This window comes from Peromyscus maniculatus, chromosome 14 (genome assembly GCF_049852395.1).
Source record: "Peromyscus maniculatus bairdii isolate BWxNUB_F1_BW_parent chromosome 14, HU_Pman_BW_mat_3.1, whole genome shotgun sequence".
Taxonomy (NCBI): Eukaryota; Metazoa; Chordata; class Mammalia; order Rodentia; family Cricetidae; genus Peromyscus; species Peromyscus maniculatus.
The window spans coordinates 82,910,911-82,938,779 of NC_134865.1; the positions used below are offsets into that span (position 1 = coordinate 82,910,911).

The 27,869-nt window shown below is 48.8% G+C and overlaps 1 protein-coding gene across 2 annotated transcripts; it reads left to right on the plus strand.

Moving 5' to 3' along the window:
- The first annotated feature begins 1,219 nt into the window (after positions 1–1,219).
- Positions 1,220–26,776, plus strand: Znf839 (zinc finger protein 839). 2 transcript variants are annotated; one of them, XM_015985739.3, is made up of 8 exons: positions 1,221–1,519; positions 7,993–8,877; positions 13,285–13,512; positions 16,652–16,744; positions 17,292–17,441; positions 24,165–24,320; positions 24,444–24,579; positions 25,533–26,776. In XM_015985739.3, exons 1-8 carry the CDS (start codon positions 1,268–1,270, stop codon positions 26,474–26,476), a joined length of 2,844 nt encoding a protein of 947 aa, XP_015841225.1. In that variant the 5' UTR covers positions 1,221–1,267; the 3' UTR covers positions 26,477–26,776. The 2 variants fall into 2 exon arrangements, with proteins under 2 accessions (XP_076407526.1, XP_015841225.1); XM_076551411.1 differs by lacking the exon at positions 13,285–13,512 and having other exon boundaries at positions 1,220–1,519; positions 25,533–26,620.
- The last annotated feature ends 1,093 nt before the right edge of the window (positions 26,777–27,869 follow it).

Below are 27,869 nucleotides of genomic sequence, written 5' to 3' on the forward strand. Positions count from 1 at the left end.
AGGACTCCAGGAGCCAGCCACCCAGCTACACAGCAAGCCACGGAGTAAGAAATAATGAAAGGTATACAGAAACAGAAAAGATGAAAGCCCAGAGGCAAAAGATAGGATAATTTAAGAAAAGCTGGCTAGAAATAAGTCAAGCTAAGGCCCGGCAGTTATTATTTAAAATAAGCCTCTGTGTGTGATTTATTTGGGAGCTAGGTGGTGCCCCCCCCCAAAAAAAAAGAGTGAAGTGTAAAATAAAAACAACCAACAGCATTTTATTATTATTATAAATATTATATAGTATATATAATATATATTAATATTATATAGTAATTGCACCCCTTTGTGCAATCCTTCTGACCCATGGTTTTATCTGATCAGTCCCAGCAAAGGCCCCTCTGGAGTCACCCAGAGCCACTCTCTAAACTCATTTATTGAGGAGGGGGAAAGGTTTCCTGGAGCAGTCCTTTGGATTGTAACTTGAGAGCCACAAAAATTTATGTATGGCTACTGCTCAGACCTGTAAGCCGACGTTAGGGCTTCCTGAGAGGCCCCCTACCATATTCCATCTTCCTCAGAGCACCTCGCTTTCCCACGACCGTTTAAATCTATGTCAAACTTTGTTCATAATGAACCTCAGCGGTGCTCCACATTGGTTTGTCCCGAAATCCTTCCCTGTACTGAACTATTTCCAGTTGAGCAGAGGTCTCTAAAAACACCTCAGGACTGCACAGCCAAACTAGCCGGCTCCCCACGGCTACTGACCAGCGAGTGTTCGGAAGGCTGACAGCAGGATCGCCACAAGCCCGAGATCAGTCAGGGCTACAGCAGGAGACCCTGTCCTAAAAAGAAAAAAGCCGAATTTAAATCTTAACTTGGAGTGTTTGTCCTAGCATTCAAAAAGCAATGGTTCGAGCTCCCGCGCCGCATAAAACCAGGCGTGGTAGTGCGTGCCTATAACCCCATATTTATCAAGTGGGGTTCGGAAGACGTTTGAACGTTAGGAGTAGGGGTTACTGTGGATCGGGGTCTCTGGAACCCCGAAGAGCTCCACCCGGGATCCGAGGCATCATCATGGAGCTGGTGACATCTGAGGATCGAACCATTTGAGGCCTCCGGCGGCGTCCTCCGCGAGGGGGCAGCAATTAAGTACAGGATCCGCTTCCAAGCCTCGGAGACGTCTTGGCCTGCGGGGCACTCGTAGATCCCGCCCTCTCCCCGGTGACGCACTTCCGCGCCGCCACTACAAGCGACGCGGGTTCGAGTCCCCGCTTCGGCCGCCATGGCGGGCGCGGAGCCGGAGCCCGGGAGTGGCGGCGGCAGTGGCTCGGCTCTTCCGGGCCAGAGCCACAGCGCCGTGCCTGTGGCCCCGCTGGACCCCGAGCAGCTGCGGCGGGTCCTGGAGCAGGTGACTCGGGCGCAGCCACCGCCCTTGGTGCTGCAGGACGCGGCGCAGCGGCTCCGGGACGCGGCCCAGCAGGCCGCCCTGCAGCGGGGACCGGGCGCCGGAGCCCCGCGCCTGCTGCCGCCCCAGGTGAGGCGCCGCGGGGGGTGGAGAGACTCGGAGGTGGCCGGTGTCGCCGGCGTTCGGAACCTAGGACATACCCAACCCAGCTCCGTGGAAACGGCACAGTGATGCACCCTGCGCGCCCGGCCCTCTTCGGGTCATCCTCCTGCCTCCTCTGCTCCATGCCCCTCCCAGCCTCCTGGGAGGCGTTTGTGTTTATGTAGCACTTGTAGTAGGGCAGGTTCTACACTAAAGTCCAGCGTATCTTTCAACGCCCAGCGGATAGCATAAGACACGTGCTGGGGGTAACAAGGGAGGACTTTCTGACACTGGAGCCCAGATCTGAGTAGATTAAAAGCAAACATCATAGTGAGCTCTGCCGGAACGCAGCAGCCGCTAGCCCAGACCTGGGGCAGAGTTTTAAGCACACACTCCAGTAGTTTGCTGTAGACTTTGGCAAACCCGAGTCCAGTACATTGTCCAGTACAGTAGCAGATCCACACACAGAGGCACTGTCCTGCCGAACATCCCGGGTTTACTTCCCTGCGCACACAGCGTTTGGCTATTGGGAGAGTAGGAACTAGAATCTGGCTCTGGGAGGATCCCGGCAGCTCCTGAAACTGGAGGTACTCCATGCCAAGTGTAGAAACACGTCCGTTTTACCGGCTGATGTTGGAATTGACAAAACACATCTGACTTTAGAACTGCCAAAAGGGAGAGCTACTTCCACCAGAACAAATAGAGTAGAGAGTAGAATGCAGTAGTCCTCAGCATGGGTTTGGATTTGAGGTAGTTTTTGGCTGCAAAGACTTGCTTCCAGTAGGTCATCGAGACAGGACAGTCAGTTGAGGAAATAGTTTAAATTTAAATAAAAAATAAAAAGTTTGGACAGCTGAACCAGCAAGATGACCCAGCTTGGTAAAGGCACTCACTCAGTGGGTAAAGACACTTGCCACCGCCCAATCCTGGCAACCTCAGCTTGATTCCCGGAACCCAGGAAAAGGTGGAAGCAGAGAACTGACCCCACAAAGTTGTCCCCTGACCTACCCACACATCATAAATCTAAGAAAAAGTCTGGCACACGCCTTTAATCCCAGCCAGGCAGATCTCTGTGAGTTCGAGGCCAGCCTGGTCTACAGAGTGAGATCCAGGACAGGCACCAAAACTACACAGAGAAACCCTGTCTTGAAAAAAAAAAAAAAAGAAAGAAAGAAAAGAAAAAGTCTGGAGACCTGTGTCTAGAAGCACGTCCTAGAAGCGTGAACGAACCTCTTTGGACATTGGTGTGCTTGTTTGCAGGAAGCATGGCGCCCTAGATAAGCTTCCTGACTGGTGTGCTGCTGTAGAAGCAATGTCTTCCCCACAGGCCCTGTCCGGCAAGTCAGAATGTGGAACATGACTGCTACAGCCTCCACCAAGTGCCGCTCTGCACCACACTGAGTGACATGGTTGTCAGCAGCCACATGACGGTGTTTTGCTTTTTGTTTGTTTGTTGGAGATTAGGTCTCATTTCTCAGGCTGGCTGCAGATTCGATGTGTGACTGATAATGGCTTTGATTTTTATTTTTATTTTTTTATTTTTTTGAGACAGGGTTTCTCTGTGTAACAGCCCTGGCTGTCCTGGAACTCGCTCTGTAGACCCGGCGGGCCTCGAACTCACAGAGATCCGCCTGCCTCTGCATCCTTGCTGGCATTGAAGGTGTGCACCACTGTGCCTGGCTGACTTTGAATTTCTATTTTTTCTTTTTTTGATTTTTCGAGACAGGGTTTCTCTGTGTAGCTTTGCGCCTTTCCTGGGACTCACTTGGTAGCCCAGGTGGGCCTCGAACTCACAGAGATCTGCCTGCCTCTGCGTCCTTGCTGGCATTGAAGGTGTGCACCACCGTGCCTGGCTGACTTTGAATTTCTAATACTTCCTCAACAGGCTCCAGAATGCCTGTGCCCCCCCGACATACCTCACACACCAAGCTTATGCAGTGCTGGACGCTGAACTCAAGGTTACCCCATGGCTAGTCAAACACTACCAACTGAGCTGTATCTCTAGCCCCTGGGGAATCAGCTCAAGAGAGGCTGAGTGACTGTGCCCAGGGTCTCTCAGGCAGGTATACTCTAGAGTCTGCCTTTCCACCACACTGCTAAATATGGCCGCAACTTTGAATTTGATATGACAGCTTCGGAAAGAGGTGATAATATCATTTCCATCCAATAAAAGCAAGGTTGGCTTGATAGAATTGTGGTTGGTAGCTGATCTGATGGACATGGTCCAAGCTGAACTTGCAGTAATGTACCTTGGTGGCCTGCTCTGTTGATGATCTTCCAGCCTAAACTGTACCACGAAAACCCAAAGGCCAAGCAGATATGAACTCTGCCCCTAAGGCGTCTGTGAACTAGCAGGAAGGGAAGTATGACCCAGATGATATCTAACCAAGGCCAAAACCTATGGGTACAAAGATCCATTCAGAAGAGAGGAAGTCGTTTCTGTCTCAGAACACAAAGCCGCAGTGTTGAAAGGCGCTATCTGAACTACATTTGCAAGGCTCGGTTCCAGTTGAAAAGGCAGCAGAGGAGAGGCATTGTGCCAGGGTACAGTCGGGCTCACTGATAACCAGGACTGAGGACTCTGGCTCACTGTGGGGACAGTGGCCCAGAAGTACAAGGCAGTGGACACATTCCTCTGGGGTACTTTGGGACTCGGGTCCCCACCTTTCCTGCTTCTACCCTACAGGTACACTTCAGTTCCACTAACTGTTGAGGACTATTGGGGTCCAGCCCCTAATAGTCTCCTTTCCAGGGTCCGCGGAAGGATCTATCAACCAGCTGAGAATCTATTCTTTAAGGTCGGTAAATCAGTCTACGCACGCAGAGTTCTTTGGTCCATTCGCTTTAATTCCTCTGGCATAACATCCTTTATACACAGCTTCAGTTCTGTTCTCATGTCTAGCTCCTTTCTTGCCTAATTTCTCTCTATATTCATCTACTGTCCCCTCTAAGTTCTATCTTAATTCCTTCGTCTAGTTCTGTCCCTTCTAGGTTCTTTCCCCTATCTATCTAGTTCTTTCCCCTATCAGTTCTGTCCCTTCTAGGTTCTCATCTATCTAGTTCTTTCCCCTATCAGCTCCTCTCCCGTTTCCTTCTCTCTCATCTGGCTCTTCCTCATCTTGTTCTTCCCCATCTGGCTCTTCCTCATCTTCCATCTCGTTCCTCTAGTCCTCTCTTTTAGCTCTTCAATCTAGTTCTTCCCCATCTCAGCTCGTTCCTCTCAAGTTCTTACCCATCTAGTTCTTCCATTCTCTTTTCTCTTCTCCCCCTGTCCCTGGAAGTCTCGGTATATAAAGGGAGGGTCCGAGCTAAATTGTGTAAAGCTATTACTTAACGTCCACCTCTCCTAAGCGGTGTCTCCTTGTGGAATTTACCGTAAATCAGGAGACTTGCATGTGGGCTGTTATCATTGTTAGTCCACCTGGGACTAACAATGGGCGCCCACCTGGGTGGTGTTTCCTGTAGTCCTTGAAAGTGGCCAAGGGAGATATCTGATTCCAGAGAAAGCCTTTCCCTGAGGCTGTTATCCAAATTACCTGGAATGTGTATGTCCAGAGAGTGCTCAGTCTACACTGTTAGTCCTTCTTAGGGAAAAGTCAATTGGGAAAGCTATGAAGGCACACATGATTTTCATAACAGAAGACAGCTGATATATAACAAGCCAAGTAACACCAAAAACTCCTTGGGATTTGGCTTCCTCTGGAGGAATTCCCTGATCCCTCCAGGTAGTGACTTTGCCATAACCAGCTGAGTTCTTATGATATATTCCTGCGGCCCGCAACAACTAACACCTGTGCACGTCTCCACGCTTCCATGAATCTGTTTGTTTTCCCTTAGACCAAAGTGCCTTGCATGCCTGACAAAATTCACTGCAACCTTCAAGGTACCTTAGAGAGGATGGATCTCTTCTGGGACATTGTCTAATGCCTCTGTTGTATCACTGTGACATTATTATCTGCTTCTGGCGATCTGTCTGCTTTCAGAGTCATCAGTGAAACTTTTGAAAAGACAGCTCTAGGGGATCTGTCCCAGGAGAGGCAGTCTTACAGAACTTCAGGAAATGAGGAAGGGCAAGAGAGACCCCAGGGTGAGACTAGGACTTAGCTGATGTTTAGAAATGGGTGCCAGAGGGATTTAGGGACCAAAGCTGAATGAAACAGACACAAAGTATCAAGTGCTCCACCCACATGGTACACATCTTAAGTCAGTCAGGATATCAGATCAATGAATTCGACCAGTTTCCCTAAAACAAGGTGTGTGTATGCATTCATCCTTATGGTGTCTGGTATATCCCAAGAGCTTGGAGAAATACTCTGGGTGACGTACAGTGAAGGGATCAAGCAATGGTTCTGGAAGATGTGCACAGTAAAACTAGCTGTCCTTGAGTCAAATGTAGCCCAGGAATTGGGCGGTCACAGGACATTTGCACCTACTCTATATACTTCTTCATACACCATAATTACAGAGAGGGTCTGCTGTTTGTAACAGTGTACCAGGCATGCAGACAAGGGGCTTTCCAGCTTGACTTCAGTGACAGTTCTATCCTGTGTGACACTGTGGCCAACCCCCCACTGGTAGAGGATTGGGTCTGAAGAGGGTTTGCTGGTCTCAGATCAGTGGAGCTGCATCCCCACCCCCTGGAGAAACCTTGGGGATGCTCCCGGCATCTGGTGGGTCAAGGCAGGGACACCACCCAGTATCCTCCAGTGCACAGGATAGCCTCCCATGACAAGTGGCCACCAGTCCAGGGTTTTAATTTGTGCCGAGGGTACGAACTCATGGCCTGGCTGGTGACCCTCTCTGGAAGAAATGCTAGTTAATTCTGTTCTGCAGGAGCAGGGACCTCTTCTCTCCTGCTGTCCCTGACCTCTTGCGGTCAGCTCATTGCTGACACACATGGCTAGCTCTCATAGACTGTGCTCAGTATACACTCTGGAGTGATGCTGAAGGCAGCCCTTTTGGCAGGTGCCTGACTATCACAGACAGCGCTGCCTCAAACCTGGGACCCAGAAAGTGAACTACTGGGTCAAAGAAACAGTTGAGTTTTTGTTGGATTAAAACAAACAACAGCAAAAACTGTTGAAACTGCAACCTTGTAGGTGTGTGTTCCTGGAGAAACACATGTAAATAAATGCACACTAGTGAGGTTCTGAGCAGAAGATAGAACGGTTAGAAGGCACCTGTCCATCAACAGGACGGTGAGGAGCTCAGCATTCAGAGACAATGAACTTCTTGGAGCTGCGTGCATCCACGAGGATGGATTCCCAAAGAACAACTCCTGAGTCCTGAACATGCACTCAGGCTACAGGAGATGGCTTTGTCTACTTTCATGATGGTTGATGCTAAGATAGATACATAACATATTGTTACATAGCCCAGGCCAGTCTGTAACCTGTGGCAATTCTGCCTCACTCTCCTGATTGCTGAGGTTACAAGTTTGTATGTCGCCACTCTCAGATTGAGATACTATTTAGTTTTTATTTATTTATTTATTTATTTATTTATTTATTTATTTATTTATTTATTTATTTATTTATTTATTTATGGTTTTTCGAGACAGGCCTAGCTGTCCTGGAGCTCACTCTGTAGACCAGGCTGGCCTCGAACTCACAGAGATCTGCCTGCCTCTGCCTCCCAAGTGCTGGGACTAAAGGCGTGTGCCACCACTGCCTAGCATGTTTTATCTTTTGAGACAGGATCTCACTGTACCCATGACAGGCCTGAAATTCACAGAGAACTGCTTGCTTCTGCCTCCAGAATTACGGGATTAAAGATGTGTACTGCCATACTTGACTATGATATTTTTTTCTTCTTAAAATTTCTTTTATGTGTATGAGTGTTTTGCCTGCTTGTGTGTCTGTGGGCTTGGATCCCCTGGGACTGAAGTGACAGATGGTTGTGAGCTGTGATGTGGGTGCTGGGAATTGAACCCGGGTCCTCTGGAAGAACAGCCAGTGCTCTTAACCTCTGAGCCATCTCTCCAGTCATCTTTGATACTGTTATAAAGTTAAAAAAAAAAAAAAACTGTCAAGAAGGCTGGAGGGATGGCTCAGTGGTTAGGAATGTTTTCTGCTCTTCCAGAGGACCTAGTTCTGTTCCCATCACACGTTAGCAGCTCACCTGTAACAACTCCAGCTTCAGAGGATCTGATCTCCTCTGGCGGTTTCAGGCACCTGCAAACACAAAGCTTACATTCAGACAGACAGACACACAGACACACACACACACACACACACACACACACACACACGCAAACACACACACCAAAAAATAAAAAAAAGGGGAGGGCTGGAGAGATGACTCAGTGGTTACGAGTGTGTACTGTTCTTTCAGAGGATCCAAGTTCAGCTCTCTGCACCCGATTTAGGTAGCTCACAGCTGGGGGGGCAGGGGGTGGGGGCAGCACCGATGTGGAGAATTGTAATACTTCTTTTCTTTCTCCCGCTCTCTTTGTGTTTAAGCAACTTGAAGCCATTTGTTTCAAGGTGACAGCTGGTGACGCAAAACGTAAGGAGAGGCCCGTGCCCCCTCTGGCCACCATCCAGCCCAAAACGGCAAGACAAAGTCAGCTCCCCGAGGGAAGCTCCAGCCTGGGGCTCTGTGTCTCCAGCCCGCAGCTGCTCAGGGTGCAGGCCCTGGGGAGGACCGGGTCACAGCTGCGCCTCCTCAGAGGCTTCCCTCAACCTCCTGCCCCTCGGGGGCTCGTACAGAAGCCACTGCCAGCCCTGCAGCCGGTCCCGTGGAGGCGAGTCAAGGCCCCCCCGGCCGCACACGGGCACGGGGTCACTCTGAGCCCTCCGGCAGCCTCTGCCCCGCCTGCAGTAGCACCCGTCTCGTCCAGTTCAGCACGTCTGTTCATTTCCAGCTTGCACGCAGCACATACCGAGACGTTGAAGGAATCTCTAAAGGTGAAAACCCGGTCTGGACGGATATCCCGGCCTCCCAAATATAAAGCCAGAGATTATAAATTCATCAAAACAGAGGACCTAGCAGATGGGCACCTGTCAGATTCCGACGACTACTCTGAGCTGAGTGTGGACGAGGAGGAAGAAGAGAGGGAGAAGCCGGGGCGCTTTGACATTGAGGGCTGTGCCCTGAGGCCCAAGGCCTTTAAGTGTCAGACTTGTGAAAAGTCGTACATAGGAAAGGGGGGACTGGCGAGGCATTTTAAACTCAATCCAGGCCACGGCCAGCTGGAGCCTGAGATGTTGCAGTCGGAGAAAGCTAATGGGAGCCTGACCGTGGGGTGCATAGACTCAAAGACCCGAGGCCTGGCTTCCCCCACACTGCCCACACGAGCTGTTCTCTGCACGGGAGAGGCGGAGGCAGTGAGGCGTGTCCTGCAGGTAACATTTCTGTTGGTGACAGAGCGGTTATCTGAGCTTTCCCCCACCCTCCTTCAATATCGGGATCTACGGGGGTCCAGCCCCTCGACAGTCCCCTCCCAGGGTCCGGGAAGAATCTACAACCAGCTGATAATTAATCTTTGATGAGAAGAAATGAATCTATGTACACAAAACTCCTTAGTTCATACACTTTATTATTCTGTGATGGTTCTCTCTCTACACAGCTTCTATTCTGCTCTCATGTTTAGCTCCCTTCTTGCCTGATTTCTCTATATTTATCTACTGTCACCTCTAGGTTCTATCTTAATTCCTTCATCTAGTTCTGTCCCTTCTAGGTTCTCATCTATCTAGTTCTTTCCCCTATCAGCTCCTCTCCCGTCTCCTCTCTCACCTGGCTCTTCCTCATCTTGTTCTTCCCCATCTGGTTCTTCCTCATCTTCCAACTCGTTCCTCTAGTCCTCTCTTCTCGCCCTTCAATCTAGTTCTTCCCCATCTCAGTTTGTTCCTCTCAAGTTCTTACCCATCTAGTTCTTCGATTCTCTTTTCTCTTCTCCGACCTGTGCCCTGGAAGTCCCGGTACATAAAGGGAGGGTCCTAGCTAAATTGTGTAAAGCTATTACTTAACGTCCACCTCTCCTAGGCGATGTCTCCTTGTGGAATTTACCTTAAGTCAGGAGATTTGCACGTGGGCTGTTATCATTGTTAGTCCTCAGAAGTTGGGTGCCCACCTGGGTGGTGTTTCCTGTAGTCCTTGAAAGTGGCTAAGGGAGATATCTGATTCCAGAGAAAGCCTTTCCTGAGGCTGTTCTCCAAATACCTGGAATGTGTATGTCCAGAGAGTGATCAGTCTACACTGTTAGCCCTTCTTAGGGAAAGTCAATTGGGAAAACTATGAAGGCACACATGATTTTCATAACAGAAGACAGCTGATATATAACAAGCCAAGTAACACCAAAAACTCCTTGGGATTTGGCTTCCTCTGGAGGAATTCCCTGATCCCTCCAGGTAGTGACTTTGCCATAACCAGCTGAGTTCTTATGATATATTCCTGCGGCCTGCAGCACTTCAATTAAATGTTAACAGTGTCAGATGGGGCTCCAGCCCCGCGTCCTGAGGGTCCCAGACCCACGGATGTCTCACTGGTGCTGAACAAATGGGAGGCATGTGTCTTTTGCCCGTGGCCCTGCTAGGTGAGAACATTTGGTGAACATGGCCATGGTTGTCTAGATCTGATCTGTATGACATGTCATAGTGCATTCTCGGCTGGTACTCAGGTGGCCGAGGAATGTGGGAAAGGTCAGGTTTGGGGCATAATCCACAGTGGGAAGAAGTGCCTGCCCGCTGTGGCCTCTTTCCCGGCAGTGGATCAGGGGCTTCTAAGGTGGGTGAAGCTGGTAGCTAGTTTGCTTAACATTAGTACCTTGGGGTCCGGACAGATAACATTTGGGCCCAGGAGATCTGTTCTGGGGCCTGGTGGTCGAGTCCTGGGACAGCCTTGTGATGGGATTGCAAATGTTATCTTGCCTTCGGCGTTGTCGGGGTCAACAGCCCAGCTACCATTTGTGTTGTGCAGACATTGGGCAGTCCCTGTGCCAAGGGTATCAGTCTCCCTCATTCATTGTACGGCTCCTCCTCTCTCTGTCTCCCCTTCCCCTCCCCTCCCCTCCTCTTCCAGTCAGTCTTCGTGATAAGGACTGCTCTCAAGGACTTGGGCTTCCAGGCAGGGGCTCTGCCACTGGGCCATTCCCGGCCCTGTAGTTTCTTTTCTTTCTTTCTTTTTGAGAGCCACCTGCCCCTACCTCCCCAGTGCTGGGATTAAAGCCTGTGCCGTACACCCAGCCCTGCACGTTTTTCTCAATGAGCACTCCTACGTAAGTTACTGCAGTGAGGCCCGGAGGGGTGACTGATCGAGCCCAGGCCCAGCACTCCTAGGTCTCAGTCCCAAGTGGAGACAGACCAAGTCTTTTGGCTTCAGAGCCTACACTGTAGCCTTTCATAGAAGGAAAACTCCAATCTTGTTATGATTTAAAATTGTGTGCATGTGTGCGCGCATGCGTGCGTGCGTGCGTGCGTGCGTGCGTGCGTGCGTGCGTGTGTGTGTGTGTGTGTGTGTGTGTGCGCGCGCGCCCCCTGATAAGGGTCCTGGGAACCAAACTCAGGCCTGGTGGCTATGTATGCTCGTAACCACTAAGCCATCTTTCCAGCCCTGGAAAGCTTCAACTTTTGAAAAGCCACTCTGAGCTGGGTGATGGTGCACGCCTTTAATCTCAGCATTTGGGAGGCAGAAACAGGTGGATCTCTGTGAGTTCAAGGCCGGCCTCGTTTGCAGATCAAGTTCCAGGATAGCCAGGGCTACACAGAGAAATCCTGTCTCAAAAACTAACAACAAAAAACAAAACAAAAAAGCCATTCTGATTCTCAAGTTGGACGGAGGCCAGTGGTGTGGTGTTAGAGAGCAGATGATACCTAATAGGAAGGATTGTTAAGCTCTCCCTCCATTTGCCAAAAGTAGGACATAGATTTATGAAGACGGAAGGCACCCTGCCCTGTCTTGACCAGGGGGAGCAGAAGCTAACCCCTGAAGAGAGCTGTAGATTGCTTGTCTGCCTGGAGAATCTGAACCACAGGTCTCCACGTTAACAAGCTCTACTAACCAACCTGAATCGGCCAGTTATTTGTCTCCCCTAAGTTACCCTGCCCTTTCTTGTTTGTTGTTTTTGTTTCTGAGACAGGGTTTCTCTGTGTAGCCCTGGTTGGCTTGGAACTCACTATGTAGACCAGGCTGGCCTGGAGCTCACAGAGATCTGCCTGCTTAGGTCTACCTTTGGAGTGCTGTGATCAAAGACACATGCCACCAGGTCTGACTTGTTGTCGTTGTTGTTTAAAGATTTATTTATTTTTTTATGTGTATTGGGGTTTTGCCTGCATGTATATCTGTGTGAGGATGCCCTGGAACTGGGATTACAGACAGTTGTGAATTGCTGTGTGGGTGCCTGGAATTGGCCCCGGTCCTATGGAAGAGTGACCAGTGCTCTTAACCACTGAGGCATCTCTCCAGCCCCTTGGTTTTGTTTTTTGAGATATGTCCTATTGATGCTGTCTGGGGGGTGCAGGAATGAGTTCACTTTTTTTCCTGCCAATTAAACAATTGAAAGGCAGAAAAGAAGTGTTAATGGGAATCTTCGGGAGTCCCAGCAGAGCCATTGCATGATAGCTGGGAAACTGGGGTCCCCTCTGGGAAACTGAGGTCCCCTCTTAGGAGTCTTAGTCTCATTAATAAAGAATTTAAGAACTGATACAAACAAAGCTTGAAGACAGTTTACTCGAGTTTAAAAGAAACCCCAGGGAAGGCAAACTAAGGAGATGGAGGAGAGAGGAACCAAAGCCAGGCTGCTGGAGATGAGGCAGCCGCGGGGGCTGCGGGTGTGGAGGGGAGCTTCAGAGAACCAGGAAGGAAGCCCGGAATGTTACTCAGGAAGTTTAAGATCAGACTTCGGCTCTGGGCAGCATTGGAAAGAAAAAGACGGAGGAGGAGGAGGAGGAGGAGGAGGAGGAGGAGGAGGAGGAGGAGGAGGAGGAGGAGGATGATATAGGAGATAGTTGCTCCTCTTTGAGTTAGGACTCAGAAAGGGCCAAACCCAGCTGAACCTCATGGTGGTGGCTCTGCTAATGGGGACTGCACTGGCAAGTGGGGATTCCGGAATTCTAAGCTGAACCCATCTTCTGGGCTCAGTTCCCTAGCCAAATTCCCAACTTACTCCGTTACAATATTTCCACCTGGTGGCTTCCTTCCTTCCTTCCTTCCTTCCTTCCTTCCTTCCTTCCTTCCTTCCTTCCTTCCTTCCTTCCTTCCTTCCTCTTTTTAATTAATTTTATTTTGTGTGTTATGGGTGTTTTGCTTGCATGTATGTTTGTACACCATGTGTGTACATTTTGTCCTTCGAGGTCGCAAGAGGGCATTGGGTCCCTGGAACTGGAGTTACAGATGGTTGGGAGCCACCACGTGCGTGCTGGGATTACAGCTCTGGTCTCTGGAAGAGCAGCCGCACTGTTGACTCCTGAGCCATCCCTCCAGCCCCGTGGGTTCCATTCTTTTGTTGTTGTTGTTTTGTTTTGTTTTTCCAGACAGGGTCTCACAATGTATGTAGCTCTGGCTGTCATAGAACTCACTATGTAACCAGGCTGAACTTGAACTCACAGAGATCCTGGCCTCTGACTCCTACGTGTTGGGAAAGTTTAAAATGTATCATTATAGTTAAAGAATGTTAACTAAAGACAAATAGTGTTGAAAGTTCTTTGTATTTGACTGGACATTTTTTTTTTGCTGTAAGGTTTGCATGATGGAAATAGTGCATGATTTTTCAAAATCTCCTTTTGTTTCGTTTTTGGGTGTGCAACACTATCTAGAACAGTCCGCCTGCTGAAGTTGAAGAGACAGTGGTACCTGAACCAGAACGTAGAAGTCCCTCAGCACTTCTGAGACCACAGAAGTACCTAGAACCTAGGAATGGAAGTTGGGCAAGGCAGGCCGAGTCCAGCACAGCCCACCTCCAGCAGAGCCGAGCTGTCCCACCCCACAGCCATCCTGCTGCACCTTCAGGCCTGAGCATCTCCAGGGAAGCGCAGCTCCGGGAGGTAACGTGCTCTGATGCAGTGTACTTGTAGCCTGCATGTGATGCACTATGTCACAACTTCCTACCTGCCTCCCCTGTTTCTTGTTTGTTTGGAGGCAGGCTCACAATGTGTAGGCTCCCTCTAGCCTTGATCTCACCGTCTATTTGCTTCAGTCTCCTGAGTGCTGGTTTACAGGCCTGGGCCAGCATCCCTGGCTCACTGTCAGGTTTCTGAAGTGAAAAGTAAAAAACCAACATCCTAGCCTCGTGTAGCGGGGCACACTAGAAACACCAGCACCCGGGAGGCTGAGGCAAGAGGGTTGAGAGTTCCAGGCCGTGGGGCTAGAGATGGCTCAGTGGTTAAGACTCGGCTTTCTAGAGAGCGGTTTTCCGGGAACATGCCTTAGGCACATGTGGTGTTACAAAGTTGCAGCATTGCTCCATTCCCATGTCCTGGCAACGTTGGATGATTGACTGTTGAGACGTGAGGTGGAACCTTTGGAGTCGGTGGATGGCCTCAGCATCAGCACCATTTAGGGAGCATTTTCTGTGAGGCAGCTCGGCTCCACTCCCTCCCTGTGTTTCTGCTGAGCACTCGGTCAGCCTCCTCTCGTTTATCTCAGTGTCTCCCACCCCAACAGAGGAGCCGCTGAAACCCCGGGAAAGCAAGTTGCTCAGGGTGGCTTCAGGCCAGAACTCGAATCCAGGTGTCAGGGGCAGTGAGGCCGGCCCAAGCTGTGCACAGACGGCTGTGGTGGAGTCTGTCTTCCTGACAGCACCCTGTCTGTCCCACCGCTGAGTGGCTGCCGGGAGCAGGGCCACTCTGACTCTCTTAGATGAGAATCCCCACCCCCAGAAGTTCACATTTATTTGTACACGAACTGTGTGCCCACAACGGATGAGGCCCAGCTCTGGTTATGGAGGTTATGGAGGGCAGTGTGTGTAAACTAGACATGGCTGCCGCTCTGGCAGGAAGTAGGGGCAGAGATGGCCATACCTCTTGGGGGATGTTCTCACTGAGCTAACACTAAAGAGGTGACGGCTATCCAAAACTTGCCCAGAGTTTAAGTCATGGCAAGGTGACATCTTATAAACTGACCTTCCTGCTCATCCATAGAGCTGAACCCACAAGGTTGTATTTTCCTAAGAGCTTTTGGAGGCTGAAGTTAAACATACTTATTTAGTGCATGTGCGTGCGAGAGTGGGTCCGTGCGTGCAGGCATTACGTACAACTGTGGGTACATGGGATCAGCTTCACAGAATTGGCTCTCTGCTTCCACTTCCGCCCGGGTTCTGGGGATGGAACTCATGTGCCAGGCTTGCGGGACCGAGCTGTCCTGCAGGCCCTGTAGTGGAAGACTTTTGTCCTGCCAATTAGTTGTTTCTTTAGCTTCTCTGGTCCCCTCAGGTATTGGCAGCTCCCGATTACTCTCTCTAGGCCTGGGCCACATGACTTCCCCACACGTCACATACCTGGTGTTTCCAATCTGCAGATTCCCATGTTTGTACTTCCTGACTAGACCTCTCCCTGGAGCCTCACATTTCTCATCAGAAAACTCACCAGGGGCTGGGCATACACCTTTGATCTCAGTACTTGAGGCAAAAGCAGGCAGATCTCTGGCACTTCAAGGCCAGCCAGGGCTACATAGTGAAATACTTTCTCTAACAAAACCAATCCCACCCCAAAAGAAAGAAAACTCTCTACCTGGGTGGGCTGTGTACTACCCCATCTCCCATGTGGTGGAGAGTGCACCAGCTGGTGTCCTGTCTAGCCTTGTGATATGGAGGGCCCCTAGGTGCTCCAGTTAGAAGCCCCATCTCTTCTTGTCTTTCTCCTCTTCCCTCCTCTCCCTTCCTTCCCTTCCTCTTCCTTGTTTTTGTTTAGTTGCTTTTTTTTTTTTTTTGAGACAGGATTTCTCTGTGTAGCTCCTGGATCTTACTCTGTAGACCAGGCTGGCCTTGAACTCACAGGGATCCGCCTGACTCTGCCTCCCAAGTGCTGGCATTAAAGGTGTGTGCCACCACCACCCGGCCTTGTTTAGTTTTTTGAGACATTGTTCACTGTGTAGCCCAGGCTGGCCTCAAACTTCCATTATGGAGTCCAGGCTGGCCCTGCCAATCTTTCTACCTCAATCTTTCCAAGTGTTGAGCTCACAGGCTAACTGCTACCCTGGCTCTGCCTTTCTTCTCCCTGACCCGCCCGCATCCCTGTCTTGGACCCGATAGGCTCTGTCCCCGTCTGCCGCACCTCCCTTGTTAGCAAGGCCTCACCTTCTTGCTTTTATGTTGCTGTTGCCCCTGCTGCTGTGCCCCCTGCAGACCCACCCCCTCCTCTCCCTACACCACCTGCCTAAAACCTCCTTCCAGAACCAGGCACTTTGATGCGCTCTGGTAGAGGACTGAGGCAGGAGGCCCATTTAAGGCTAGACCTCGAGGCTAACCTAGGCAACATAGCAACACCCCACCGTTAGCAGACCATAACCTCCTTCCATATGCCACCCCTGGAAGGAAATCTAAGTCTTTGGGCCTCTCCCAGCCTAGCATGGGCTGCTTTTCCACCCACCTGCCTGCCTGCCAGTCCCTGGGTGCTGTCTGCAGCTGTGTGTGTGGCCCTCCTCTGCAGCTGTGTGTGTGGCCTTCCTCTGCAGCTGTGTGTGTGGCCCTCCTCTGCAGCTGTGTGTGTGGCCCTCCTCTGCAGCTGTGTGGCCCTCCTCTGCAGCTGTGTGTGCGGCCCTCCTCTGCAGCTGTGTGGCCTCCTCTGCAGCTGTGTGTGTGTGTGGTCCTCCTCTGCAGCTGTGTGTGTGGCCCTCCTCTGCAGCTGTGTGTGTGGCCCTCCTCTGCAGCTGTGTGTGTGTGTGGCCCTCCTCTGCAGCTGTGTGTGTGGCCTCCTCTGCAGCTGTGTGTGTGTGTGGCCCTCCTCCTCTGCAGCTGTGTGTGTGGCCCTCCTCTGCAGCTGTGTGTGTGGCCCTCCTCTGCACCCGAGCCCCTGGCACTTGGAGTTAGCTGCTTCTCCTGTAAGGCACCGTGTTTGAAGCCAGAATTGACCATGCTGTTCTGTTGTTGGGCAACAGTGTGAAACTACATACAGCTGGATTCTGGGGATCTTTCTGCCCAAGTCACACCAACTCCAGTCTAAGATGGCCAACTCTTTGTTTCGGCAGGCTCTCAAGCAGTGTGGCCGAGAGGAGCTGCTGGAATTGGTCCTGCCTCAGCTGGCTCAGGTGGTGACCCTGTGTGAACTTCTTGTGGTGAAGGTGAGACGCTGTAGTATGTCAAGTTAGAGGTTAACTTGAGCATACCCTGAGCTAGCCTCCCTACTTTAGAATGCACCAGGCCATTTGGAATAGTTTATTTTCCTTCCCGAGGACAGAGCTGAAGAGAGCTCTAGTCCCAGAGCCTGTCTGTGTGGGTGTCTCAGCCAGCCGCTGTCACTCCCATGACTATTTTAACTTTGTGAGGGAGCAAGTGGGTGAGAAAACCATGGTGGCCTTAGGCGGTGGGAATGTGTCCCTTAGGAGCTAAAGGTACCTTTTTGCCAACTGTATGCTCCCTGTGGGGTCACCCTAGTCCCGGGGTTTGTGGCCTTCACCCTAAGGGTCTGTTTTCTGACACCCCACCCCCAGCCTGGCCTCTCAGAGCTGGGCATGGTGGTGGCGTACATAGGTACCACTTGGAAGTGGAGGAAGCGCTGGCCACTGAGCACTCGCGGGGCGAGGCGCTCAGCCCCTCTGTCCCCAGGGTCATTTTCTGCTGTCCCTGTCTTGTCTCGGTCTAACTCTGCTCATCTTCGCCTTCACAAAGGTTGAGAGAAGTCCTGCAGCGAGGCCTGTCTTTCCTGCTGTGTACAAGGAGTTTGAAGAGTTGTATGACGTGGTGAAGAGGATGTGTCAGGACTACCTCAGCAGCTCTGGCCTGTGTTCTCAGGAGCCCCTGGAGATAAACAATGACGAGGTGCCATCTTGAGGGGCAAAGCATTGCTCTTAGTTAGCCAAGGGAGGGCGTTGTTAGTAAGACATCTTCATACTTAGCCACTGGGTGGCCTTGTCCTGTAAAGTGACGTTTTTGTTTTATTAATATAAGATTATAAACCCACCAGAAAACTGAAAATTGTAATAGCTCAAAGGAAACTGAGAGTACCACAGTCCCCTGTGCCCTGATGTGCAGGGCTAATTCTATCTATCTATCTATCTATCTATCTATCTATCTATCTATCTATCTATCTATCTATCTATCTAACTATCTCTATCTCTATCTCTTTCTCTTTTTGAGATGGGGTTTCACTGTGTTGTGTAGCCCTGCCTGTCCTGGATCTCACTCTGTAGACCAGGCTGGCCTCAAACTCAGAGATCCACCTGCCTCTGCCTCCTGAGTGCTGGGATCAAAGGTGTGGGCCACCACTGGCAGCTTCTTTCTTTTTTAAAAAAGCTTTTTGTTAGTATTATTTTATGTGTATGAGTGTTTGCCTACATCTATACCTGTGTTCCATGTGTGTACCTGGTACTCAGGGAGGACAGAAGAGGGTGTTGGATCCAGTAAGACTAGAGTTACAGGTAGTGTGAGCCACCAGGTGGGTGCTGGATCAGAACCCGGGGCCTCTGCCGGAGTGGCAGGTGCACTCACCTCTGGACCGCTCTCTCTGGGGCCTGCTTTCCTGCATATTACAGGGCTGGTGCTTATGTTTCTGGTTGTTTTGACACAATTCTTATTTCATCACCCTGCTGCCTTTGGCTAGGTTGAGCTTTTTTGAAAACATAAGTTTGAGGCTAAGATGGTTTGACTTGTTTTGGATAAACTTCTTTTGGGACTCAGCCCTGGCCCCGCTGTGTAGGGAGCAAGCCCCCTCACCAGCCCTGACAGACCTGCGCCCGCCCCTGGGTCTCAGTGTCCTCTTCTGATTTAGGTGCTGCTTTCTGGCTCTCACACTGCTACCAAGGATCAACACAGTCTCCTGTATTTAGAACAAATTGTCACACAGGTAGTGTGCGTGCTTAGAAAGGCAGCGGGAGGCCCGGAGAGATGGCTCAGCAGTTAAGGGTACTTCTTGTTCTTGCAGAGGACCCAGATTCAGTTCCTAGAACTCACACAGTAGCTCACAACCGTCTGTAACTCCAGTTCCAGGGCATCCGCTCTCTTCTGCTGACCTCCAGGAGCAACAGGCGTGCACTCGGTGCCCTGGCATATATGTGAGCAAAACATTCATACGCTTAAGTCAGTCTTGAAAATAAAGAAAAGCTGTGCGGCCTATAGCTGCCTTTCCTTCCCACTGACCCGATGGAGCTTCCTGTCTGTACATTTCCATGGCAAGCTACCTCGGTCTGTGCTATGATAGGGTGTCTTAGTTACTTTTCTATTGCTGTGATAAAACACCATGATCAAGGCAACTTATTTTTTAAAAAAGCATTTGGCTGGGTGGTGGTGGTGATGCACGCCTTTAATCCCAGCACTCAGGAGGAAGAAGCAGGTGGATCTCTGTGAGTTCCAGGATGACCAAGGCTACACAGAGAAACCCTGCCTCAAAAAACAGAATAACCAGCTGAAACCCATCTGGGAGAGGATTCAGATGCCTACAGTTTAAAGTCTGAAGAAACAAGATCAGCTGAGGAGTTGACAAATGAACAAAAAGTGACCTGAGAACACAGAAGAAGGCGCTACCCAGACACCAAACCAGATCACCAGAATCATAAGTATATAATTCACCGATCGAAATCAGCTGCCCCTGAAGAAATAGCCCAAAAGCACCAATTTAACCAAGAACCCCTACTAAACCAAGACTAAAAATTAGAACAAGAGAGGCACTCTCAGACACAAACACCACCTGCACCTCACAGAGGAAGAGATGAGTAGGCGCCAGTGCAAAAATACAGGCAACAACATAAAGACCTATATGGCAACATCAGAACCTAGTGATTCTACACCTGCAAGACCTAAACATACCATGACAGAAGAAACAGAAGAAATCAACCCTAAAAATGACATTAAGAAGATGATAGAGGCCCTTAAAGAAGAAATAAAACATTCCCTCAATGAGGAAATAAAAACTTTCCTTAAAGAGGAATTGAAAAACTACCTTAAAGAGGAAATAAAAACTTTCCTTAAAGAGGAAATAAAAAACTCCCTTAAAGAGGAAATAAAAACTTCCCTTAAAGAGGAAATGAAAAACTCCATTAAAGAGGAAATAAAAAACTCCCTTAAAGAAATGGAAGAAAAAACGAACAAAAAATGGGAAGAAATTAAAGAAAGCCAAGAAAAAGCAATTAAACAGATGAAAGAAACATTCCAAGATCTGAAAAATGAATTTGAGACAATAAAGAAAACACATGCTGAGGGAATGCTGGAAATAGAAATCCTGACAAAACGAACAGGAACTACAGAAACAAGCATAACCAACCGATTGCAAGAGATGGAACAGAGAATCTCTGACACTGAAGACACGATAGAGAAAATAGATTCGTCAGTCAAAGAAAACAATAAAGACAAAAAAGTCCTAACACAAAACGTCCAGGAAATTTGGGACACCATGAAAAGACCAAACCTAAGAATAATAGGGATAGAAGAAGGAGAAGAATACCAACTCAAAGGCACAGAAAATATATTCAACAAAATCATAGAAGAAAACTTTCCTAACCTAAAGAAAGAAATACCTATGAAGATACAAGAAGCTTACAGAACACCGAATAGGCTGGATCCAAAAAAAAGTCCCCTCGCCACATAATAATCAAAACACTAAACACACAGAATAAAGAAAAAATATTAAGAGCTGCAAAGGAAAAGGACCAAGTAACATATAAAGGCAAACCCATCAGAATAACACCAGACTACTCAATAGAGACTATGAAAGATAGAAGATCATGGACAAACCTCATGCAGACACTAAGAGACCATGGATGCCAACCCAGACTATTATACCCAGCAAAACTCTTAATCACCATAGGCGGAGTAAACAAAATATTCCAGGATAAAACCAGATTTAATCAATACCTGTCCACAAACCCAGCCCTACAGAAAGCACTAGAAGGGAAAATTCAACCCAAAGAAGCTAAACACATCCATGAAAAATCAAGCAATAGATAATCCTACACCAACATACACCACAGAAGGACAACACAACACAACCAAAAAAAATAACAGGAATTAGCAATCACTGGTCATTAATATCCATCAATATCAATGGTCTCAACTCACCTATAAAAAGACACAGGCTAACAAAATGGATTAGAAAACAGGACCCATCCATATGCTGCATACAAGAAACACACCTTAACTCCAAAGACAGACACTACCTCCGAGTAAAGGGCTGGGAAAAGGTTTTCCAAGCAAATGGACCTAAGAAACAAGCTGGTGTAGCTATCCTAATATCTAATAAAATAGACTTCAAACTAAAATCAATCAAAAGAGACCAGGATGGACATTACATATTCATCACAGGAAAAATCCACCAAGATGAAGTCTCGATTCTAAACATTTATGCTCCAAATACAAAAGCACCCACATTCATAAAAGAAACACTACTAAAGTTTAAAACGCACATCAAACCCCACACATTAGTAGTGGGAGATTTTAACACACCACTCTCACCAAAAGATAGATCTACCAGACTGAAACTTAACAAAGAAATAAAGGACCTAACAGATGTTATGACTCAAATGGACCTAATAGATATCTACAGAATATTCCATCCTAACACAAAAGAATATACCTTCTTCTCAGCACCCCATGGAACCTTCTCAAAAATTGACCACATGCTTGGACACAAAACAAATCTCAACAGATACAAAAAAATTGGAATAACCTCCTGTATCTTATCAGACCACCATACCTTAAAGTTAGAACTCAATAACAACAAAAATTATAGAAAACCCACAAACTCATGGAAACTGAATAATACCCACCTGAAACATCAATGGGTCAAGGAAGAAATAAAGACAGAAATTAAAGAGTTCCTAGAATTCAATGAAAATGAAAGTACAACATACCCAAACTTATGGGACACTATGAAAGCAGTGCTAAGAGGAAAATTCATAGCTCTAAATGCACACATAAAGAAGATGGAGCAATCCCATACCAATGAATTAACAGCACAACTGAAAGCTCTAGAACAAAAAGAAACAAACTCACCCAGGAGAAATAGACGCCAGGAAATAATCAAATTGAGGGCTGAAATCAACGAAATAGAAAACAAGAGAACAATACAAAAAATCAATGAAAAAAAAAAAAAAACAGAATAACAAAAATAAATAAATAAAAATAAATGAAGCATTTAATTGGCTTGTGGTTTCAGAGAGTAGAGCCCGTGAGGGTGGAGCAGAGGCATGGGGGCAGGAACGCCTAAGAGCTCACCTTTTGCTTTTGTTTTCTTTTCATTAATTACATTAATTGTATTGATTTATTACATTCATGATGCTATGTCCTGATACTACTGTCCATTTGTGGGGCTTCTCCATCACGCAAAACAAGAGCTCACATTTTGATCCACAAGCAGGAGGCAGAGAGGACGTTGAGAATGGCATGAATCTTTTGAAACCTTAAGCTTACCCCCAGTGACACAGCTCCTCCAAGACCACACCTCCTAGTCCTTCCCACAGTTCTGCCAACTGGAACTAAGTGTTCACACCTATGAGCCTATGGGGGCCATTCTCATTCAGACCGTCACAGTTGGTATGCGCTGGTCTGGGGTTTTTTGGGTGGTTAGGGGAGCTGTTATTGGTCACCATTGTTAGTCTTGAATTTTCTATGTAGAGAAGGATGACCTTGGGTTCTAAAAAAATTATTTTATATGTATGGGTGTTTTGTCTGCACAAATTATGGTTTTGATTGAGATGATAAAGCACTGTGACCAAAACTTGGGAGAAAGGTGTTTATTTCAGCTTATAACTCACACTCCACCACTGAGGAGAGTCAGGACAGGAAACTAGAGGCAGGAACTGAAGCAGAGGCCATGAAGGAGTGCTGCTTACTGGCTTGTTCCCCATTGATTGCTCAGCCTGATTTCTTTTTTTCTTTTTTCTTTTTTTTTTGGGGGGGGGGTTTGAGACAGGGTTTCTCTGTGTAGTTTTTGGTGCCTGTCCTGGATCTCACTCTGTAGACCAGGCTGGCCTTGACCTCACAGAGATCTGCTTGGCTCTGCCTCCTGAGTGCTGGGATTAAAGGCATGTGCCACCACTTCCTGGCATCAGCCCGATTTCTTATATCATCCAGGACCACTTTCCTAGTAACCTGGGCTCTCCCACATCAATCCTTAATCAGAAAAATTCCCCGGAGTCTTCCTACAGGTTAATTTTATAGAGACATTTTCTCAATTAAGATTACCTCTTCTGGCTATGTCTAGGTGTGTGTCACACTGACACACAACCAACCAGCACATTGTATGTCTTGTACTCTATGGGTGTCTTGATGCCTGAAGAGGACATCAGGTCTCCTGGTCTGGAGTTGTAGATTGTTGTTACTTGCCATCTGGGTGCTGGGAATTGAACCCAGGTCCTCTGGAAGAGCAAAGGATACTTAACTACTGAGCTTAACTACTCTTCAGTCTCAACCTTGAACTTGTGATTTTCTTGCCTCTACCTCTGAGTGCTGAGATTACTGGTTTTCCCACTGTGTCCTGTGCATGTGGTCCTGGGAATGAAACTCAGCCTAGTGAATTCCAGGCAAGTGCTCCACCGACTTACTTAAATTCCCCGCCCTGAATATATTCTTAACGAGCCTTTGGATTTTTTAAATTATGTATTATAAACATAATGGATTATTTTACAAAGCCTTTTACAGATTCCCCATAGATGACAATAGTCACTCATGTTGTGATTATTTTTATTTTATGTGTGTGTTAGAGCAGGGGCCGTGGCTTACTTTGTAAGGGGACACTATTCAGCGTGGGCAGTGCTACACTTACCTCCCACATTTTCTCCATTACTTGTGTTCTGCTGTCCTTCCTACTGGTCCTCACCCTATCTTACAGGGTGTTCTCTTTATTTGTTTTTTGTTTTTTGTTGTTGTTGTTGTTGTTTTTGTCTTTTCTGAGACAGAGTTTCTCTGTGTCGCTTTTGAGCCTATCCTGGAACTCACTCTGTAGACCAGGCTGGCCTCGAACTCACAGAGATCTGCCTGCCTCTGCCTCCCAAGTGCTGGGATTAAAGGCGTGCACCACCACCTGGTGGGTGTTCTGTTTATAAAGTCCAGTGTAAACTGTCTCTACCCTTTGTATTTGGTATCTATACAAACATACATATATATGTATACGTATACACACACACACACACACACACACACACACACACACACACACAGGTTTTGTAGATGGAAGCCATACTGAGTCTCACAAAAACCTTGTAAGGCAGCTGAAACTGGGAGCCAGGGGAGGGGAGCTTTAGGAGGCAGATGGGGAGGAAAAGATGAGTGAGAACTGAAAGAGAAGGAAGAAGAAGAACTGGCACGAGAGGAACCGTGGTGGCGCCGGCTTTAGGGGGACAGCGGAGAGGTTCCACTCCACCCCGACGCAGGTCCTGCTAGCCTTGGTGATGGTGGGCTCCACAGAACCGTGTCTGTCGTCTTCCTCCTTGTTAACTTCATTTCCCTGTGCAAAGGGACCTCTTGGGTTTCTCCTCAGGCGTAGACATAGGAATTGACACACTTGAACAATGTCTGCTCCAAGCCAAGTGTATTTCTCCTGTTTCCCTTCAGGTTGCCAGGTCGTTAGGAATCACAGAATTGCTGAGGAAGAGAGAGGCACACCCAAGCAGTGCACCCGAGTGCTCCAGCCGGAAGCTGGGGGGGAAGCTGGAGGGGAAGCTGGGGGAAGCCAGTGGACAGAAGAGGGACAGGGAGCAGGGTGTGGTGGTAAGTGGCGCAGTGGTGAGCATCTGTGTGGATGCTGGAGTCATGATCTGGCCTTGCCAGTCCCAATTTCTCCGCCTCTCTAGGCTGCTTCTGCTCTCAGATAAGGGAGTCTTTTCTCTGCAGGCCACAGGGGAAGGGCTGGCCACCGTGAAGAAGGCCCGAATGGCAGCTCTGTCCACAGACGTCCCTGAGTGTCCTGCCGCCATCAGTGGACGCCAGCAGAAGCCTGGGTCCTCATGTGCTCCAGCCACCAGCAAGGGTAAATCACATATTTTGTGGGTGGCCCCATGCTCAGTGGTCCTACTGGCAGGCACAGATGTACCCAGGGTCATCACCGGCTGGTAGACCCGGGCTGGTCTGAGAGGTTGGGCAGAGTTGGATCCCAAGGACACATATATCTGTGGCTTAGCATCTGAGACATGGCTGCACTGAACATGTGAGACTTAACACTTGAAAAGAAGACGTTCTGGCTTTAATTCTGCCTGTAACCGGATCCTGTCTACTCGGTACTTTGAACATACAGCATTGGCAATACTCACATGCCTTTGCAAAGACTTACCAGGACTCTCTGATTCCTGGCCTGATGCTAAGGTCTTCAGTGGAAGAGGCCCAGCCCATTTTAGGACGTCTGTGTAGCTCTGCCCTGGGGGAAGGCAGCTGTGTTCAGTGGGCTCAGGGAACCTTCTAGCACAGTGTGGAGTGCCGCCCCATGCCTAGTCACTTTTCCCTTGTAGCTTCATCTGGACTTTGGAGTGAGTGATCTGTCTTACAGTTCACTTCTCAGCAAGTGGTCCTTCAGTGCCTGTATATGGCCTACATCCCTGGGGCTGAGTGACAGGGTCCTTGACCTCAAGACGGGGCTCTTGGCTGGGTACCTGGGAAGGTTATGTTGAAATAACCTTCCAGGATTTCCAGGGGTGGGGTTGGGGTAGGGGTTGTCCGTGGATGTGTTTTGAAAGCCTCTCTTACCCTTGGGCTCCCCTCCAGAAACCTACTGTTCATTCATTCAGTGAAATCAGCCTGCTAAACTCTCTCAGAACACATTTTTAATACAAAATCTACCTTTGTGAATAGATACAGTAGCCAATAAAAACCTGTTGCCTAGCCCAAGTCGCAAAGAGAATCTGCATTACTGCTTCTCAGAAGAAAGTTCCTTTGGACCAGCTCATTGTGGTGAGGAGCAAGTGACTGTTTTTTTTCTGTACCATTCAGGTTGTGCCCCTGTAGCCATTGAGAAGTCTTCTCCCTGCTCTGAAGGAGGCAGCAGCGGCGGCGGGGAGATGGCTGCTGCTAGTGACGGGAGTGGACCACCTGCGGGCCAGCAGCTTTCAGTGATGCCACCTGCTGACTTGGAAGCCAGGAGTGGCTCTGCAGACCCCGCTCCTCTGTGTCAGGACGTCAGTAGGTCAGCTTTTTATTCCCAGGTAGCAGAGCCCAGCGAGCTGCCTCCAGCCCAGTTGTCAATGTTTTCTGAAGAGAATGCTCTAGAACACACCGTAGAGCAGGATTCTGGGGTCATCCAGAAGAGCAACGGTGTCTGTGGTAACCCATCATCAGGTGGAGGAGTGGAGGAGTCCCTGCTTCTTGGAGAATTGGGAAATGCAGAGGCAGGAGACTTCAGAGAAATGAGCCCGCCCGACCTGAGTGGGCAGCAGGCCAGCCCCCGCCGTGCCCTGCCCGCAGAGGCTGCAGCCTTCCCGCTCCAGAACATCTTGCCTGTGAATGTCCTGCCAGCTGCCTGTGTTTTCAAGACTGTGCCCAAGCCAGAGCCTTATTCCGGACCAGATGGATCACTGTCCACTAGTGGGGGTCCCAGTGTGGGGTGCAAAGCTGGGGATGTAAGCCGGTTCCTCTCCAGGATGGAGGCAGATGGCCAGAGAGAGCCAGAGACTGTGGCTGCTGTGGAGGAAGCCCTGGCTTTTGAGATTTCTGGTGTGTGCCAGGAAGTGTTGTCTCAGGGACAGGAGCAGATTTTTATTCAGACTTCCAATGGGCTTATTTTGTCCCATCCAAGTACCATCCAAGTGTCTCAGGAAGAGAACGCTGTCATAGACACTAGCGCAGGGGCTTCTGTCTTGAGGTTTGACCCACCAGAAGGAGTTGCTCTTGAAGCCGTGGAGGCCTTCCACACTGTAGAGGCAGAGCCCTCTCAGTGACCAGGAGTCGTGTGTGTGTGTGTGTGTGTGTGTGTGTGTGTGTGTGTGTGTGTGTGTGTGTGTGTGTACATGTAGGGTGTTGTTTTTTTGAGGCAGGGTCCCATGTAGCCCAGACTGGCCTTGAACTCCTAATCTTCCTGCCTCTGTCTCCTGAGTGGTTGGGTGACAGGGATGCCCCACCATGCTGGGCAGAACTTTGAACCTATATTTGTATGGATTTTACCCATAGAAGGTCTATTTCAAAAAGTATGTATTTTTCTAATGTGAATACTGACATAAATGAGCCATTTATTTATAATGAATAATGTCTGCTCTATTTCTTTTTCTAAGGAGCTCATCACAATAATGGTACATATATATTTTGTTGTCTGTTTTTGGAAGCAGGGTTTGGCACAGCCCAGGCTGGCCTTGAACTCATGATCCTTCTGCCTTAGCCGAAGGCTGGGGTTACAGGTGTGTTCCCATGGCACATAGTTTGCTGGCTACTGCAGTTAAGGCCATTCCACTTTCGTCTGTCAGCCTTGCACCTGCTTCCGTATCACGTCTGCCCCTTCTCTCCTGGTGATGTCCTCTGTACTTCCGGACTCAGTTAGAAAACTTCAAAATTCAAAAGCTAGCCATGTTTGCCATTTTGGCAGCATTCTAATGAGATGTTAAAAAAAAAAGTCATTTCTATATGTTTTGTTAGTCTCCATGGAGATTGAACCCAGAACCTTGAAGTTGCCAGGCAAGGCTCTGTCCTAGGCTTCATCCCCAAGACAGGCCTAAGCAGGCCTTAAGTCTGTGGCCCTCCTGTGTTAGCATCTCTAGTAACTTCAACAATAGGCTGTACAGTCGGGGAATCAGGGCTTTCTTTTCTTTTCTTTTCTTTTTTTTTTGAGAAGGGATTATGTAGTTCTAGCCGTCCTGGAACTCACTACCTAGACCAGCAGGCTGGCTTCAAACTCAGAGATCCGCCTGCCTCTGCCTCTTGAGTGCTGGGATTACAGGCGTGCACCACCATACCCAGCTTCCTTCCATCTCTATATGGATTCCAGGGATGGAACTCAGGTTGCCAGACTTGATAGCGAGTACCTTTACCTACTGAACCATCTCACCAACCCTCCACTTAGGTTTGTGTTCACCATTTTCCCCTCTAAGACTGAGTCCTGCTGTATAGCTCAGGAGTGAGGGTTTCCATGGCTGTATTGTGGGCCAAAGGGAAGGCCATTTGTCCGCATCAGACGAGAGCATTGTTCTTACCCTGGCACTCTGAGGAGAGGCCTGGAACACCTGAGATGCTGCTGCTGCAGGGCAGAGCTGGGGATCTTGGCTGCATCTCACCCAGGTCCTAGGCTTAGGCAAGACTGCTATTTCCACAGCCCTTGCCACACCCCAGGCACTTCCTGTTCTC

Excerpts from the sequence above, each read along its gene's own strand:
- Znf839 (XM_015985739.3), top strand. The coding sequence starts at position 1,268 with ATGGCGGGCGCGGAGCCGGAGCCCGGGAGTGGCGGCGGCAGTGGCTCG. Across the intron at positions 1,520-7,992 it reads CGCGCCTGCTGCCGCCCCAG|CAACTTGAAGCCATTTGTTT; the intron begins GTGAGGCGCCGC and ends TTTGTGTTTAAG. Across the intron at positions 17,442-24,164 it reads TGGAGATAAACAATGACGAG|GTTGCCAGGTCGTTAGGAAT; the intron begins GTGCCATCTTGA and ends GTTTCCCTTCAG.